Source organism: Sprattus sprattus, assembly GCF_963457725.1.
Source record: "Sprattus sprattus genome assembly, chromosome: 20".
Taxonomy (NCBI): domain Eukaryota; kingdom Metazoa; phylum Chordata; class Actinopteri; order Clupeiformes; family Clupeidae; genus Sprattus; species Sprattus sprattus.
In genome coordinates, this window is record NC_137918.1 from 21,287,670 (window position 1) to 21,307,016 (window position 19,347).

Here is a 19,347-nt window from a genome sequence, read left to right on the forward strand (position 1 = left end):
GTATACCCGCCCCACCACCTCCCCTCACACGCACACTGCATACCACAGAACACACACACAGACACACCGTACACACACCGTACACACACCGTACACACACCGTACACACACCGTACACACACCGTACACACACCGACACACACACCGACACACACAGACACACACAGACACACACACAGACACACACACAGACACACACAGACACACACAGACACACACACCGTACACCACAACAAGACAAACGTTGGGAAATGAAACCTCCAACAGTATTAGCCAATGCCTGAAAGAAGGAACTGACATGCTTATTTGATTTCTATTCAACCGGCACACTAACAAACAGGCAGAAACTAAACTCCAGACAAATAGTAGTCCTCACATTAGTTGGAAGTTCTTTTTAGCTGTGGGCTCCTGACATTAAATGAACATGTCTGAGCTGAACTGATGCATGTCCTCTCCTGTCTTTTTCACTGTAGGGGACAACATGCAAAACTGTATTCACCCAGCAGATGGAGAAAGCCATCAGATTACCAATCCCAGTTGTACAACTCAGAGGTGAGACTACAACATAAAACAGACATCTAGTCCCTTCTTGTCCTATTCCTTCATATTCCTATTTCTTGTTGTGAGAAACAAATGGCAGCAATAGAGCATATCCCTGTGTCTTCTGATCCTAAACTTTCATTGAGTTCATTGAACTTCTCTATAGTCTTTCATCAGTACTACCAACTAGCTCCTTAGCAAATCAATCCAAGGTCATAGTGAGATCCTGAGCTGATGTTGTGCATAGAGAATGGAAAGACGAGTGTGGTGTGTGTGTGTGTGTGTGTGTGTGTGTGTGTGTGTGTGTCTTGGTGTAGAACACCCTTAGGGCCTGTGGCTTCTCTGTAGTTACGCCAGCAGGCATGCAGGGATGATCTGTGTGTGTGTGTGTGTGTGTGTGCGTGCGTTTTAATATTGGAGTTTCTTGTGCTGTGTGCAGCTGACCTCACCTCTGTATGTGTCCCAGCAGGAACTGTCTGTACAGGAAGGAAGTGTGCCAAAGCCCAGACCCTACTCCTCCTGTGCCAAGTTTCGCGCCAAGCTTTGCCGCCGTGGCAGCCGGTGCGGACAGGACTATGGGTATGATGTCATGGCTGCAATTGTATTTATTTTAAGTTATGTTTCTTAGGTGCATCTGGTCACATTATTGTTACCTCTGTCATTCACCTGAAGCATTTCCCAGTAGAACTACATTCTGTTGCACAGTGCTGTAAATTATGCTCACATACAACTGAAGAGGCTATAGACTCTGTGGGAAAGGCTTGTCTGTTGACATCAAAAATAAAGCAGATCATGGTGTGCAAAGCAGTCACCAGGTTTCCTTCTCTGAATGTTCCTGGAGCAAAAGAGAGAGCCTCATGACAAACCAAAGTGTTGATCAGCTTGGTTTTGTTTATTCACTCTGCTTGATATAAACTGTCTACAATATATTCTCACAAAATGTTCCTTTTTCTGTTGTGTCCCCAGACGTCCCCAGCTCATACGTGCCAGAGGAGACATGGTCTGCTCCCTCGGTTCCTTTGACCAATCAGTTCAGGTACAACATGACTGAGTCGTTGCCTTTTGTACCTCAAAGCCCAGCCACTTCTCCCTACAATGGGTAAGTTCCCTTATTCTCTGTGCTCTTTTATGGTTTTGTCTTTTCTTTATTACGTTCATACAAAACCCAACACAGCCCAAAGCTGTCCGCTGAATATAAACGCCCTTCCTCAGCTTGATGAAGAATATTTTCTATTTTTCTTTTCTTCTCTTCTAAGTTTTCCATGGAACGGGATGACCAACCAATGCCACAGCACTTACCCGTACAACAGCCAGAGCAGCTACATGGCAGCGGGTGAGTTAACCAACGCCTTCAGAGCTGCTCAAGTCTTCTCCATGCCTATTGCAATATTAAAATAGTCTCTCTGTCTCTCTCTCTCTCTGTCTCCCTCTCTCTGTCTCTCTCCCGTTCTCCCCCTCCTCTCTTACTTTTCTCTCCCCCTCTCTCCTTCTTCATACTCCCGACTGCATTCCTCACCGTTTACATGTATGTGTCTTTGGCCGCACAGGGAACACCCACTTCAAGAGCACTTTCCCATGTCACGAGAGCCAATCGGTGGCTTTCCCATGTCACGAGAGCCAATCGGTGGCTTTCCCATGTCACGAGAGCCAATCAGTGGCCTTCAGCCATCAGCCTGCATGGAGGGAGGACAGGGGTCATGGGGGTCAGGAGGCACCACCACCACCACCTACCTCTTGGGATATGGCTGGACGTGTGGGCAGCAAGGTGAGGCCTTCACACTCACTCACCCACAAGTTTACAACATGGGTGTGCCTATAAATCTTGGCACCAGTGAATAGATAGTCAACATAATTAGTCATTTAATATGGGGGGAACAAAGATCGTAGATGTGATATTAACGCCTGTGATAGTCTTGTTAGACATTTTCCCATGAGAGTAAAGTGACATACACACATAATGTTTTTTCCATCTTCTTTGACACTGTATGTCTGCACTGTATAGCCTTACTGTACATTGTTATCATGGCAATACACGTCTGTTAGCCTTCATGTCATTGTCTTGTGTTCTTCTTGTCAATGTCTTGTGTTCTTAATGTCATTGTCGTGTGTTCTTAATGTCATTGTCTTGTGTTCTTAATGTCATTGTCGTGTGTTCTTAATGTCATTGTCGTGTGTTCTTAATGTCATTGTCTTGTGTTCTTAATAGGGCTGTAACGATACACCTACCTCACGATTCGATTCGTATCACGATTCTTGACCCACGGTTCGATACACCCCACGATATTATTATTATTTATTTATTTATTTTTACCTCGCGATTTTTAAAATATATTTTCTAATTCACATTAGAATAAGTATGAGCTATAAAAAAATGAAGAAACAATTTATAACCAAATATTGAGGTTTTTATTACTCAAAGCAATGCTGTTGAAAAACATTCAACAAACTTCGGAACCTGTTATCTTTCGCAGAGCAAATGTCAGGCTACAAAAACATTAACGTGAATTAATTGATGCTAATACCTAGCGCGGTCACTATAGGATTTCCCATATACGTTAGCATTAAGCTAACGTATTTTCTACCACAGTAAAACATGCAATACTATGTGATTGTTTTAAGAAAACGAATGTTACGTGATGAGATTACTTAAATGTAGTCTGCATGTATGCTCAGTTTAGCAGTGCTACCCAAGCAAAGGTTTGAAAAGAACTTCAAGCTTCAGACTTTCTGTTAGGGAAACAGCTTTTTCTATCTGCCAAGCAAATGGCAGGCTCATGACAACACGCGCAACCTTTGGGAGCTTGAACCATAGGCGTAATTTGCGGGGGGGTTAGAGGGGTTATAACCCCCTCAATAATCAGATCCAGCTAATATAACCCCCTCAATATCATCACACATAATTCAGATGAATTTAATTTGTCAGCAAGATAGTATCATGTTTTGATAATCTGTAATGTACCCCCCAGCCCACCGACTACTTGGTATTACCCGAACTATTTCGCGATGTCGCTGCCGGGATGAATAATAAGAAGACTAATGCTAACTGTACAGTTGATGTGGATATGAAAAGGACCCTGAAAGGCAGCCAGGGCCAGACAACAATTTTTAATTGTTGGTCGTCAAAGGAGCCAAAAGCCAAAAGGAGTAAAAATCCTGACGATAAGGAGGTAAATACCCGTATTGTTAAGTTAGGTGTTATCATCCACTTTATAATCTTTGGTCTCGGGTAGCCTATGTACGCTTGCAGTTGTGTGTGAGCGCAAACGGTACCCGAGTACTGACCTCAAACGTGTCATGACTCACCTCAAAAATAGTAGACATTTGACTTAATTTGAGATGTTTCAGTTCAATAACAGGTGTTTCTTCACTACCTGGATAGTTTACGCCTCCATTTAAAGTGGAGAGGGACCTTCACTTTCCCCATACAAACCCTCAGAATGAAGAGGTATCAGTGGAGAAACAAAATAATTTTCGATTGAGAGCATAATTTCACATTCAAACAGTATCGTTGGTGTGCTATGTGCAGTAAAACCAAACGATCTGAATAATTCCTGATTCATGCCAGATATTTATTTCCCGCTTTGTAAGAGCTAGCTAGCTAACTATGTGAACTTTATATGATTAGCATAGGCTACGTTGTAATGGCAGTGATAGACGTCCTCAAACTAAGATTCTAGAACCCACTGCCTCAAACGTACTCGGTTACGGGTGGGTAAAATGCAATGTGAGTACAGAGACCAAATTGCTGTTTGCTCCCATACAGTCACACATACAGTTTTTTGGGGGAATGTATTCATTTACTTAGAGATGTCATCCATTGACAGCTAGCTCCTATGGGCTAGTTCAGAGGTTACACCACTCCTTTTGAGCGGGCACTCCTGTACTGTACACACACATACACACACACACACGGTTAATGACGGTGCATGTGAGTAGGCTTGCTCGTAGGAAACATTGAAACAGCATTATTGTTATTATTATTATTATTATTATTATTATTATTAACTTGTGGTACCATATGTTTATTGAATTGTGCATATGTATTGAATTGTGTGAATTTGCTGGATGTAGGTGTCAATAATACAGTGATGCAATTGATTAATCTTTAAGTTCTTGCGTGTTTTTTTCACAAGATAGACACACAAAATCAATTAAGTGGAAGCTGCCACTGCTGACTAATGCTTAAACACTGAATTTTACTACTGCGTCATTATGGCATAAATAGTCAAAAAGAAGCCAAAATCAGTAAAGGTATCGCAATGTATTTCTAATACAGGAACGGCAAATTGGCATGTTACCTTTTACACAAGAAGATGATTGATTAAATAAATAAATAAATATGACGCGAGTTTAACCCCCCCCAATGGTAGACCCAAAGTTACGCCCTTGGCTTGAACTGCACTGAGTAAATTTTGCGCAACAATTAACCCCAACGCTGAAGCAAGCAGCCGCCTTTACTAGCGAACCAAACTTTTTGTATCAAGTGACCGCTGAGGGCATGTCGCGGTTCTGCCTCCTCGCATCGCGATGCAGGTTCGTGGCCCAGAGTGTCGCGATTTCTCGGTTCGATCCAATATCGTTACAGCCCTAGTTCTTAATGTCATTGTCTTGTGTTCTTAATGTCATTGTCTTGTGTTCTTAATGTCATTGTCTTGTGTTCTTCATGTGATTGTCTTGTGTTCTTCTTTTCAATGTCTTGTGTTCTTCATGTCATTGTCTTGTGTTCTTCATGTCATTGTCGTGTGTTCTTCTTGTCAATGTCTTGTGTTCTTCATGTCATTGTCTTGTGTTCTTCATGTCATTGTCTTGTGTTCTTAAATGTTTCTACTGCATGCCTACTACGCTTGTGTGAGTTCTGTTCATTACGCATGACTGCGCCGAATGCCTCGGTAATCACTTCTATTTTAAGAGCACAGTATGAAAACCTAACTGATGTTTCCTGTCACAGACAGTGGCTGTCTTGCAACCTTGTATTGTTTTTTTTAAATCTGTCTCTCGCTTCCTCTCTCAGCCATATTTCTCAGGCACACGCAGTCTCTCCCCCATGTCCAGCCTATTCGGCTCCATCTGGACCCCTCAGAGCGAGCCCTACCAGAGCCACCAGAGCCACCAGAGCCACTTCCACCAGGAGCGCTCGGCGCCCGTCTCCCCCCACACCGTCTCCCCCCACACCAGCACCTTCAGCCGAGAGCCTGGCGGCAGCTGCCCAGCCAAGCAGTACTCCAGCTTTCACCCCTTCGGACCCCACATGAACCTGGACATCTGGAACTCCTCGTCCAGCCGCAGCTCCAACTCCCAGCTGTCCAATGACTCGGGCTATTGCGGCGACATCTGAAAAACGAGGAGAGAAAAAAAAGAACAATGATGCTAAACTTACGATGACCGCAAAGACAACAGACGAATGTGCTTTTATCAATAATGGGGAAAAATGTGAAATATTCTTTTTCTGTTCTTTTTCTGTTAACTTTTTTTTCTCAAACATTCAATGTCGTGAGAAGGTAAACATATGTTGTATATTTTTCTAGATGTTTTGCAGTTTTGATCAAAAAATAAAAAAAAAAAGGTTTTGTACTTGATCTTGTTGCTTCTGATTTCTTTCTCCTTGCCCATCACTCTGGCAAATATCCTTAACAGAAGCATGTTCACTCTCTTCATTCGGGGATAATACATTATCTTCTTTGTGTTTACATCTGTAAAAGGACCCCATTTTGTGCTGCCTTTCAAAGCAGCTGAGTACAAATGGGATAGAGGTGTACACATGCAGGTATTTGTTTTCAAACAAACATGTGGTCTGAATACGTTCAAATCTTCATGTTGGTATGTCTTCAGTAGGACATTGACAATTTGTAGGCTATGCAAATATGCAATGGAGAAGTGGTGTTGAGCAAAATGGCACTCATTTGAATAGGTTCCTCTTTTGAAGTCATAGACACTTGAAGGACAGGGAGCATTCTCTCACAAGTGCTGAGGATCACATCAAAATCATAAGGTGAATATTCAACGATTACTAGTTTGACTATTTTCCATGATGCAGGAGAAATTTGCGTAATGTTTTGTTGTTCTGTAAAAGAAATATGCATGTTAAATATGTAATGTGTGCTTAGATTACAACATTAAGCTATATTTTAGCATTGCACTTCCTTATTTACTAACTTATTGACTTGCATCACAGACAGAAGTGTGTGTGGTCTCTCAAGCATGTTGCTCATTTGCGTCGTCAGGTACATTTCAAACCAAACCACCAAACATTGGGCCACAATTTTCCGATTCTGATTAACCGTAGTTCCATTTAATATATCAAGCAAGGACCATCAGGACAGGACATTTATTCATTCTTATAAGGTGTTATGGGGGGCTGATGTTTATGTAAGTTCCTAATGATTTTTTTTTTTTAAAGAGAACAGAGTTGATTTGTTTCCAGGTGAACCTTGTACACCTGAATTAAGAAACATATAGCATACAACAGAAGTGAGTACACCCCTGTGCAAGTTCACTTATTTTGATAGACTCCATGCCGAGGAGGATGGAGTCTGTCAAGATGAAGGTGGACATGGAAAAAAAAAAGATTTGAATATCAGTAATAAAATGTGTACGAACGTTTGTTTGTCTATACTGTTCGTTTTTTAATTTGACATAAGGGCAAATACCATACTGTTCAACTAAGAAGTCATGCAATTACTGTAAGTGAAATCATTTTACTTAATTTAACACTTAAGGGGTATTGTGCAGGACTCACTTCAGTTGCATACTGTATGTATTACTTGAGTTGAGTTGTGTCTGAATCTATCAGCAAATCCACAAGGCTGCTTTCAAATGCATTGTGATTATTATGCTGGGTAACATGTTATTTGGATGGTCCAACTTGTTGTATTTCAAGTTCAGTATTTCTAATTGTTCACTGAACTTTAACCATACATTGCAGTTAAAAGTTTAACTGGTTTTATTTGTTTAAAATCTGAGCTTCTGTAGATAGTCTATAGGGGACCATCCAAATAAAGTGTGTTTATAATCTGAGCATCTGTAGATAGTCTATAGGGTACCATCCACATAAAGAGTCACCATATGCTTACCCATCTCTGATTACATGATTAATACCTCAGTGTGCATTGATGATATAAAGAGCTCAGAGAAATTGGCTATAGAGAAGTAATCAATATTTGCATTTTCAGATCTGTCAGGAGGAGAACACAATGTGTGTCTTTCTCACCCTTCTGATGTTCAGTTGGGGAGTGCGTGGAGGTCTCCCTCATCCAAGACCAAAGTGCGACCGCTGCGATGAAAACCTTGCTTGTGACTGCTCTTCTTCAAATCTACAGGAAGTCCCTGCTGTCTCCACCTCAGTCAAACGCCTGGACCTCTCCTTTAATGAAATCAAGACTGTAGGCCAGGATGACCTTCGTGATTACAGTAATCTAGAAGTACTGATTCTGAGGAGAAATGTTATTTCCTCAATCGCAGAACAAGGTTTCTCAACTCTCAACAAATTAGAGGTGTTGGACCTGTCAGATAATCGATTAAATGATTTGTCCGAGATGTGGTTTAAGAGACTCTCCTCCCTTAAACATCTAAATCTTTTGGGAAATAAGTACACAACATTTGGGAAAGGGTATGTCCTCGACTCAATGGCAAAGCTAAGTACTCTCATAGTCGGGAACCCGTTTCTTGCCTCAGTCTCTGAAGATAGCTTTATTGGGCCCAACCATCTTCAGAGCTTTGTGTTCTATGGTAACGGTTTGAAGAACTACCAACCAGGGAGCTTCAGTCGAATCAGTTCCATTGATGAAGTCACTGTTAGCATCGATGGCCCGTTTCAGAGAAACACATCCCTTACAACAGACATCTTGAGAGATCTTTCACGCCCTGACACCAAAATCATCTTGTCAGATTTGAGAATCAGCAGTGAGCAGTTGATGCCTTTTCAAGACGTCTTTCAGAAGGGTGTCAAAAACATCGTCTGGAGAAATTTAAGCTGTAGCACTGATACCCTAGTTTCCCTGTTTGGCATGGCCCAGCATTCAATGCTGACCTCTGTTGGACTGGAGGATTGTGAGTTCTATGGAGACCCACCTCTTTCAGATAAATTCCCAAAACTCGACTTTGTAAATGAGGTTTATGTTAAAAATATTAAACTGTCTAAGTTCTATATCTTCCCTGCATTCCACATGTTCTACCAAGTGATACAACTCCTAAGACACCTGAAAAGAGTGACCTTAATTGAATGCCATGTCTTTGCAATGCCCCATGAAACAACATTTTTTCTGTACAACCTTGAATACATGGATATGAGCAGAAATCAATGGACAGATTCAGCCCTGCAAGAAGCTCTCTGTGATGGGCTGCCAAGTGTGTGCTTGCCCAATATTACAGTATTTAATATTAGCAGCAATTACCTTCGTTCCTTTCAAACCCTGAGTCACCTCTTCAAGGGAATGAAAAGGCTGGCCGCCCTGGACCTGAGTCTGAATGTCTTCCACACTATGCCCCGTGTCTGTGCCTGGCCCCAGTCTCTTCGCTATCTGAATCTCTCTTCATGTCAGTTAAGAGAAGTAACAGCCTGTCTCCCTCAGACTTTGCATGTCCTGGATTTGAGCTATAATGACCTGACTGTATTTAAACACAACATGCCAAACTTGACTGAGGTTCATCTATCTGGAAACAGACTCAAGACCTTACCAGAAGGAAGACTCTTTGCACACTTGGAGGTGCTCTACATCAAGGGAAACCCCCTCATATCCTTCGATCAAACCCAGATTAGTAACTATGGCAGCCTTAGGATCTTGGAGGCTGGCACAGACACCTATGTGTGCTCTTGTGAATTTGTGAGCTTCTTCAAGCATGAACTCAGTCATTTAGTGAAGCTAGACAGGAAGCAGACTTACATCTGCAGCTCCCCGTTTGCACTGAGGGGGATCCAAGTTACCGACGCCCAGCTTTCTGTCTTCGAGTGCCACGCTTCTTTGGCCTTCTCCACGCTGTGTGCGTTTGTGCTAGTGGTTGTCATCAGTGCCGTGGTGATGTGTCACAAGCTCCATGTGGTTTGGTACCTGCAAATGACATGGGCGTGGATACAGGCCAAGAGGAGGCCTGCAGCCCGTGAGGATCAGGTGTGCTATGATGCCTTCGTGTCCTACAGTGAGAGAGATGTGGAGTGGGTGGAGGAGCTGCTGGTGCCTGAACTGGAGGGGGCCGAGCCACCGCTCCGGCTCTGCTTGCACAAACGCGACTTCCTGCCTGGAGGCTGGATCGCGGACAGCATCATGGCCGCCATGGAGAAGAGCCACAGGACTCTGTTCATAGTTACCGAGCACTTCGTCCAGAGCGACTGGTGCCGCTTCGAGTTGGAGTACTCACACTTCCGGCTGTTTGATGCGGCCATACTCATTGTTCTTGAACCCATCCCTGACTCAACTATTCCCAAAAGGTTCTGCAAGCTGCGCAAGATCATGAACTCAAGAACCTATCTGGAATGGCCAGAGGAGGACAGCGAAAGACCCCGATTCTGGCAGTCTCTCAAAGACGCTTTATATACGTCTTAGTTGTTTATGTCTTGCAAACGTTTTGTAACATCTGAGATTGCAAAGTAAATGTTAACTTTAAATATAATTTGTATATATCAAAATTGTCATTTGTCATAATCTTTGTACAATTCTTTGTGGGTTTAGCTATGTGTTTACCTGAGTTGAATGTGCGTGTGTGGGAGAAAGGGGTCTTGGTTGTTTTTTTCTGTTGTAGCTGTGTGTCACAGCGTCTGAAATCCAGCCTTTTAAATCGTTATTGATTGAATGATTATTGATTGCCTATAAACTAGGTGTGACATGTTGTTTGTTGATGTTCGTGGACACATATTTCACTTCAACAAATAGCGTATATAAAAATAATAAAAATAATAGTTGCTTTTAGCATAAATTACATGAACCTGTAAATATATAGATGAATTTTGAAACATTTTGTGTAATGCTCATTTATTTGCTATTTTCTTTTCTGAAAGAATGGAATACTATGTTTAGTAATAGTAAACTTCATATCAAAATCATCTTCATGTCTTACTCATGTCAGAAAAAGAATTAAGAATGAAAGAGTCAGAATTAACAAAAGCAGTAAATACACTTTCTGAAAATCTCACACATACACATTCCACATTTAAACAAAACCATGACCTCATGTGGCACCACTAAGTAATGAACCGTTGTGTGTTAATTGCATACATGTATATACTTTGTGTGCTAATTGCATACATGTATTTAGTTAGTGTGTTAATTGCATACATGTATATACTTTGTGTGCTAATTGCATACATGTACATAGTTTGTGTGTTAATTGCATACATGTATTTGGTTTGTGTGTTAATTGCATACATGTATTTAGTTTGTGTGTTAATTGCACACATGTATATACTTAGGCCTATTGGCTAAATGTTGCATTTGACTTACATGAGTACTGGGCAAATAATCTTCATAATTCAACTTAATGCTTTTAATGCTGTGGTCAATCAACAACATCATAGTTATGAAGAATTGCTTTCTGTTGAACTCCCTCTAATAACCCAACAGAAGCTATCTCTGTCAGATACAGACACACCTCCCACAAACCCTATTCCACCTATTCAATGTGCCCTAAGGTTTTTGCTTCCCCTGCATACCTTTCAAGAGGAATTTGTTTTCACAGCTACCTGGAGAATGGCTAGACTTGTGGCTACAAGCTCTCTGTTGATTGCATCACACCTGAGAGAGAGAGAGAGATAGAGAGAGTGAGAGAGAGAGAGAAAGAGGGAGAGAGAGAGCAAAGAAGGGAGGGAAGTTTGTTCATCCCCTCCCAAGAGCTGTGTAGGTATGTCTACAGCTGAACCAGGAAACAGGAAATCATGAAAAAAGAAAGAAGCTGTGTGGCGATGGCAGTTCTTCATGTCTACAGCAAGTGTGTGTAACGACCAACAGCACCAAGGCCACTGGGAAATGACTCCGGCACGGACACTTCTGTTCCTGGCACTGACAGCCAGCTTGGCTGGGAGAGGTGAGTGTGCGAACAAGGATAAACGGTCTTTAATGCTTCCTTTGCGAGTCTTTCTCCTTGTATGTTCTCCTTTCTCTTCTTCTTCTTATTTTTATAGTTCTTCTTCTACTTCTTCTTCTTCTTCTTTTCCAACCATGAAGAAATTGATTATTGATCGGAACTACAAAAAAACATGAAACAAACCATAAAAAGAGAAATGGAAGGGACTGCTGCTCTTTCAGTCTGAGCCACAGCAGTTTTCAGTTCTCTGTTAAAAAGAGTTAACACATCGTATGACACATGATCAAGTAATTGCATGAGGAAAGGTTACAAAATTGGTCATCGATGAGCTGTCTTTTAATGATCTACGGAGAAACTCCTTTGCGAAATGTGATTTTGAAATAATGATATCTATGTTGGCCTGTTTTTTATTTAGTCGCTGTTATTAGAATTCACCTGGATAAACTCTCTCGTCCTTTGGAAGTACATGTGTCTGAACATCTTTTCATATCTATTAGCATCTATATAGTTTCGGTTTTGTTACTCTTTCGGTGAAAACAATCATATTTTTTATAACTTTCTGTCTTAAGACATGTCTTCCAAAAAGAGGATATTCATGAAGTGTGATGTGTCCAGAGAAACTACAAATACATTTTAATGCTAAGTGCACAATGTGTTCCTGGAAAATGTTGCCGCTAGACTGAAACTAGTCAGGCCAGATAACATCTTTCAGCAGACTTGACACAGGCCCAGGCACAATTGTAGAACAAGTCAGCAAACCAGCTTGTGTTGACTAACCATATTGCTTCCCCTATCTAAATGAAATGCCCTTAGTACTCATATAGCTTACTTTGTGAGAAACTCTTTCAAACTGCACACTCTGCAAATTTGATTACAGTGCATTGTCAGGACCCAGAGGATGAATCCACAGTGGATGACGTGCCTGAAGAGGGCCAAACCGGTAAGACTCTTATATCTTATTCCTTCAAAAATCTGACACCTCCGTCCTGCATTTAAGAGTCCTTTATCTTATTCCTTCCCATATCTGACACCTCCATCCTGCATGTCCAACATTAGAACTGAGCTATTGATGATTTTTTTTTTTTACTCAGATTTCTTGTTTTTCACAATACAATAAAACGTTCTTTGGTGCTTTTATGAGCATGTCTATCCCTTCCTTCTTTGTGTCTTTGAAATATAACTTGAGATGTAGATGAGTGACTACTGTTTGTTTTGTTATCTAAAGTAACCCTATTTTGGCTAAATACATTACCCTGGTAAACACATAGACACTTGTATGAGGACTGCCTTCTAGAGTTCAAACCATCTTGAACCTATCTTGTCATCTTGCACTCACCCAGAGGCTCCAGAGGATCCAGAGGCTCCAACAGAGACGACGGAGCAACCTGAAACAACCTTGGATGAGGGGGCAGGTTAGCAATAACATTCATGGTTGTCTGCAGAAGAATAGACCAAAGAGCCACTTATCTGGTAGCTTGGCCAGTAGCACACACTAACATCTATAGTCTAAGATGAAAACATCCACTTGGTCAATAATTATGTTCATGTCATGGTTCAAAATCCTTGATGCAGTTGATAAGTTTGTTTTGTTTTTCAGATGAAGATGAGGACACCATAGAGTCATCATCTGGATGGATGGAAGGTATGTGGCAATAGGTCAAAAATAAGTATCTTTTACTTTCACAGAAGCGATTGGGTTTATGCATTTCCCTACTGAAAAAACACATCTCAAACTTTCATTATATTACCTTACAGGGTCAGATGAAAGTAGCAAGCAGTTCCTAGTGACCTATCAGTGTGTCAATTCATGTTGTCCAAAAAAACTCACAACAAATTCTGTGAAAATCAAAAATCCAAATCAAATCAAGCAAAATCACCTCATGACCTACGTGTGTATGGCTTATGTGCTAGTCTAGAGCATGTCATGAATTCCTTTTAACTCACTCTCGCCCTAAATAAAACATTTGAAACATTTGATTCGTAGAATCTAGTCAGTTATCAATGAATGCAGTAGATATACTGTACGTAATACATTCTCTGCATATAATCAATGCCCTATCTGCATTGCACTGCATAAGTGGCTACATGACACTGGAGATTGATTATCTCTGCAGGCATCTGGCATAACATCACTATTTGCAGAAACGGTCCCATGCACTCTTCCATGGTAGCCCTTCCCATGAAGAACTGCAGCCTGCATATACAGGTGGCTCAGCTGACACAGCAAGGCAGAGTCAGACTTGTTTGCTAGTTTGCTGACACCCAAAGAACATCTTCCCATGCATGGCTGTTCCTCTCAAAGAGTCTAGAGGAGCTGAAGCTCTGGCTCTTTCCTTTGGAAGCTGCCACAGATCAGCAGAAATGGAGCACGGGCTAATGAGCTCTATTTTGAATGTGTGCATCAAATGCCAGCTGTATCTGTAACCATAGAAAGCTGAATTCTACTTTTCTCTACTTTTCTAGTACTCTATTTTGTATTTCTATCACTGCTGTTGAATGCAAGTATGTAACTTGTCGTAGTTGAAGTGTTACATACAGTTGCCCAAGTGAAGGGGGAGGCAATCTTTTATTTATTTATTTGAAAACTGTGAGGCAACTTCACTTTCTCAATTGCAGTTCCACAGTCGACTCTTTAACAGCGGCATTGAGTTACTCACTCTTCCTCATCCTGCTTGCCTGACCTTCTTTTTAGGCCAAAAGTTTGTCTCTTCCAGTGACTGCCTGAAGGATGCTTGTTGAAGACATACTGACAGACTGATTTTAACAGTCATTCTGTATGTGTGTGACAGGATTCACATAACATTCACCTCTCCCTCTAGTATATCAGGTTGTAGGCTCCTAATAAACATCGTATCTAATGGTGGGGAATGGGCTCCTATCCATTCAAACTTTGGGCCGCAATTGCCTTATTGCTCTCTATCCATGGTGTTAATCACCCCAAACAGCATCTTCATGATTCCAGGGAGGATCAGTCTAATTACTTTCATAGTCTTTGACAATGTCATGGCCACTGCTAGTGAGAAGCTAAGGCAATGTGAAGCTAAGGAAATCAATCACTTTTCATGTTTTGTGTGTAACTTTATATTCCCTATGACCAGTAATGAGTTAGTGTGAATGATCACTGAGAAAGTTTTGATGTGCTCTACCGGCTCTCCATTGCTCCTAATCTCAGAAAGAGGACTGCCGGAGTCAACGGAACCGACGGAGGGCACTGGCGAATCCACAGATATGAGTCTGAGCCCGACAATCATCATCATCCCCCTGGTGCTGGTGCTGCTCATCATCTCCATGGTGGTGGCAGGAGTGATGATTTCCCGCCGATTGAGAAGCAAAGCGTCGGGTTCCGGTAAGAGGCTGATAAACGACAGAGTGTTCGCTTTAAAACTCCTGGCCACAACTTTCATCGGTTGTTGAACTGAAATATCAACAGCCTTTCACAAGGATCAAGGACTGTGCTGTTAAACAAGGATTATAGAGTTTTTATCTAAAGGTAAGATGAGGTGATTAGCCAACAGCCTCGCAAACACCCCAGCACAGCAGGCACAGATAAAAAGCAAGCTGGCTTTATTATGGATCTGGGTTATATATTTGGTGATGTTGTGCTGTAAAAGCTGTTAAACCAGAAAGCTGTTGCAGCTGTAGCAAGCTTGCTAATTATGGATCTGGGTTATATATTTGGTGATGTTCTGCTGTAAAAGCTGTTAAACCAGAAAGCTGTTGCATTTTCATGGGAGACATAGTGACGAGTTTGGTCCTGCCCGGTAGTTCAACTGGAAGAGCAAGATGCTGACAACAACAAGGTCATGTTCGGTACTCAGGGTGCAGACACACACACTGATGGGAATGGAAATCTGCACAACGCTCTAAGTTGCTATGGATGAAATGTATAGCTAAAGCTAAATTAGTAAATGTAGTGGAGATGACAGGTCATATCACCATATAGCCTACCATTAAAATGGATCTGAGGATGTTCTAGAAACTCTTGAAAAATGTCTTCCTACATAACGAAATGATAAACTTTAAAACCAAAATGGGCATATAGATGGGATGGGAGGTCAAATATTTTGCAGATACATCGCAATAGACCAGATGAATCCAATGTCATCGCTCAATGGGCAAGTCACTTCTATTGCCGGTTGCCTTCTACCCCCCCCCCAAATAGCTTGGATGAAGGAGTACAGGGGCCACGCATTGAGCACTACTTTTTAAGAAGTAGCTTAAGTCAGTCGGTTGTGGTGCGGCAGTGGGTTGAGCTCCAAAGACCACAGGATATCAGTATCCCTGCTACAGCTGATGGAGGACCTGGCAGACTTGCACAGAATAGTGGGCATCAGGCAGCGGGTGAAAAGCAGGGACAAATCAAGCAGACTACGAAGGAAACATGTGATGGACAGAAACCAAAGATGGCTAGTGGCTTCTGAAGTCAAGGAATGGGGTTACATCACTGATGATTTTAAAGGAATTAACTGGACTGAAGGGTATGGCGGAGAGTTATTTGAATCACATCAGTGACTTCATCTATAAATATGGCATGGGAGAGATATGTATTTTGTCAGAAAGCTAAGAAGGAAAAGCAAAGACAAGCCAGGTCAAGATGAGAGGTTGAAATGGACACTCATTTGAGAGAGAAGGCAGCTGAAGAAGCCATGGAAATGAACAGATGATGAGCAGAGAGAAGGTATTAATGTACTGCTGGCAGAGGAGTATATGATGAACAGATACAAAGTATAAGTCTACTGCTGGCAGAGGAGTATATGATGAACAGATACAAGGTATTAGTCTACTGTAGGCAGAGGAGTAGATGATGAACAGATACAAGGTATAAGTCTACTGCAGGCAGAGGTGAAGAGTAGACTGACTACGCTAACTAGAGCAGAGCTCCTCAGACGAAGAACAACATGTTGTTGTTATTGTTGTTGTTGCTGTCGTTGTTATTGTTAAGTATAGTTAAGTATTGATAACATGGTTGTAGTGTGTCCTGCTGTGTTGTAATACTTCGTCTAGGTTGTTTGGTAGGTGTACTTGCATATGAGAGGCTTTGCCGCTGTGGGAAGTCCCAAACCAATAGCACAAGCAACGTTTCCTGTGTATAACTCAAATAGTCAAATGGATTCCCACTAATTCAGTTTTCAATTTTCTTTTTGCATTTACACTCAGTTGGATAGTTGGAGCATTTTTCTCTTAGATTTTAATTTTCATCTTTGTCATCAATTCATGTTTTGGGATAGATTAATTAATTTGTGGCTTTTTGAAAGTATAGCCTTTATTCATTCACAGTGTATTAAATGGATTCCTGAGTGGAGAGTGGCTTGGTTATAGTCAGACTTGATCTGTTTTTGATGGGATCAGTGAAAATGGCTAAGTACAAATGTGCCATGAGCTCTAACCAGTTTGGTATTTCTCTCAGCTGGTATTTCTTGAGATTCCTCTCCACAGACCTAGCCTGCAGGCCTACATTCTAATCAAATAGAGCTTTCTTGTGTGTGTATTGTTGCCATTGCTATGGTTCCAACATTCTTTAATTACATGCAACAGACATTTGTATTTCTGAAAGAAATCTAATCAGATTGGCACCACATGAAGTCTTCCTTTTATCTTCCAGTTCAGGTGCAACACGATGCATACCTCGATGCGTGTGAGGGTGAAAAGGTGCCAATGTAAGTATCATACATAGTTAGAAAGCAAAGCGCATAACTTAAGCCAACCACATTTCTTATAAAGCAATACGAAAAACAATGGCTGTAATGTCAATTGTTGAAGTGGTTGGTGAAGCTGGTGGGTCAAGCTAGTAATCATTCCAATGTTGAAAGTATGTTTACTCAAGCAGGCCTGTCCATGACGATGTCTCACTGCCAATGCACACTGCATTAAAACACCTTATGGACTGCTATGTTCAAATGCTTTTTGTAAAAAAAATTACTATGCCACTTATACTAACACTACTGCGAGTGTCCACTCTATTCATGGTGTTAAAGCTGAAGGTCCTGGGCCTGTGGTTTGTGTCAGGTTGGCTCACTCTGGTTTACACATTTCTGTTTTTGTGACTCATCTTCCTTATGAATTTCTTAATGTCCCGTTTACAAGCTCAATTTCCTGGTCTCTAAATACCACCTAGATAGTGCATACAACAACACACAAATAGCTTTAGAATGCACATGGCAAATGACAACTATCTATTGATCTATCTTCCATACTTGCATCATCTTCCAAAGCAAGAACTAGATCATATTCTATTTTGTGGCCACCCCTGCAGTGTAGCAGCTCACAAAGTCATGATTTCAGATGCCATAAACAGGAAGTGGGTTCTGGTTGCCTAGTTCCCTCTCTGCCACCATGTGTCTGTTGCAAAAGTGTTGTGAAACCCCCATTTTCTTAAGTGGTAACCTCAAGTCTTACAGAAGATATGAATCTAGCCCATGGACTAGGTTTAGTGTGCATCTCCACACTCAAATTGATAAAGACTGTAAACACTTGTTTGTTTTTACCCAGGCCGATGTTTGAAGACGATGTTCCCTCTGTGCTGGAGATGGAGATGGAGGACTTGGAGAAATGGATGGTGAAAGATGGTGTGTTATTTACAATTACTTTTTCCAAACGACCCTTTAAATTACAGTAGGCTACAGTTGTTTTAATGATGGTTTGAAGATCTTTTACCTCAATTTTTAAAAAAGTTTTATCATTGGCTGTTTCAAAACAAAAAAAATCAGCCAAAGATTTAAACCAGAATGCTGAGAAATTGTATGTGGGCATATTCCATCTTCCAAAAATAAGAAACTTATCACAGTAGGCATTAGGAGACGAGTGATATGACTGATTTAGATGCAGAACAGTTCATTTTACAATTTAACCCATAGATGGCACTATTGTACTGTATATCATCTGTGCCGGTTTACTTGTACTGGGGGAAAATCTGCATACAGTATTGTCAATTAATACGTCGTACAACTACAATACCTGTAACATCATTTTGTTAACAGTTCACTTTTTTATTTACATTTTTGTTTCATCAGGTGGTGGCAGCAATTTGACCTCAGGGCCAGCATAGCTGGAGAAAATGGGGAGAATCGGTGAGAAGTTTATAATATTGGCTCATCTTGGACTATTGCATGTTTTTATCATTTTCTTTTCATTTGAGTGAGTTACAATCAGTGATTCAGTGATTTACCCAAATTTGTAAATGATGGGATATTTTATTTAGTGACAAACTCTACAACTACATTACTCTTAAGATGTCAGTAACATACAGAGGATGGCATCACAATCTAGGTTAACGATTGGTTTTTGCCATTTAACATTATGACAAGACATGACATGTGACAGCCACACCCCAAATATGACTGTTAGTTTCCAGGAACTCCCTCACTGACAGGATCCAATCTGTAGTTTCTGATGCAAAATGTGCTTAAATCTAAGTTTAGCAAAAACCTGTGGGCACATGTGTTGGGTATCAATAGTTTACTTGGCCCAAGCTTTCCCTAATGTTTCCAATGTTCACAAACAAACCTTTCTTACTGTTCTTACTGTTGCCTTCAGCTTCCCATGGAACACAGAATAGTGGTAGCTGGCTCCTTCCAGGCTTGAGTGCATAGCAGACGACCCAGCATCTGTTAGCTATTATGAGAGGCATGCGTGGCAGAGTTGCCCAGTTCAGGCTAGAGCGGCCTGCTAGCTGGAAGTGGAAGAGGAGGGATAGGGATAGTGCAGTGAAGAGTGTGTAGGCTTACACCATGCCAGCTTCCCAAGGTTTTCTGTCCATGGTATTCCAAGGGGATCCTGAGGGGGGAAACCCACTCAATG

General features: G+C 41.3%; 3 protein-coding genes across 4 annotated transcripts in view; all 3 read left to right on the forward strand.

The window, feature by feature from the left end:
- The window catches only part of tmem131l (transmembrane 131 like), a 47,959-nt gene extending 41,843 nt beyond the window's left edge, over positions 1–6,116 (forward strand). Inside the window, exons 29-34 of one of the 2 annotated variants that reach the window (XM_080858869.1) lie at positions 474–552; positions 1,007–1,119; positions 1,507–1,639; positions 1,797–1,873; positions 2,088–2,305; positions 5,552–6,116. In XM_080858869.1, coding sequence (XP_080714995.1) covers positions 474–552; positions 1,007–1,119; positions 1,507–1,639; positions 1,797–1,873; positions 2,088–2,305; positions 5,552–5,875 — 944 coding nt within the window. In that variant the 3' untranslated portion in view covers positions 5,876–6,116. The remainder of the gene's footprint in view (positions 1–473; positions 553–1,006; positions 1,120–1,506; positions 1,640–1,796; positions 1,874–2,087; positions 2,306–5,551) is intronic. The other variant, XM_080858870.1, reaches the window with a different exon arrangement.
- A 1,614-nt stretch (positions 6,117–7,730) lies between these two features.
- On the forward strand, positions 7,731–10,076 carry tlr2 (toll-like receptor 2; the record flags this gene model as incomplete). Its single annotated transcript, XM_080859243.1, has 1 exon — positions 7,731–10,076. One exon carries the CDS (start codon positions 7,731–7,733, stop codon positions 10,074–10,076), a length of 2,346 nt encoding a protein of 781 aa, XP_080715369.1.
- Positions 10,077–11,418: 1,342 nt separating this feature from the next.
- On the forward strand, positions 11,419–18,595 carry tmem154 (transmembrane protein 154; the record flags this gene model as incomplete). The annotated part of the gene is made up of 8 exons (XM_080859244.1): positions 11,419–11,550; positions 12,428–12,490; positions 12,891–12,962; positions 13,148–13,192; positions 14,723–14,896; positions 17,153–17,207; positions 18,040–18,116; positions 18,561–18,595. The coding sequence occupies exons 1-8, from the start codon at positions 11,442–11,444 to the stop codon at positions 18,593–18,595; spliced, it is 630 nt and encodes a 209-aa protein (XP_080715370.1). The 5' UTR covers positions 11,419–11,441.
- Positions 18,596–19,347: the final 752 nt, after the last annotated feature.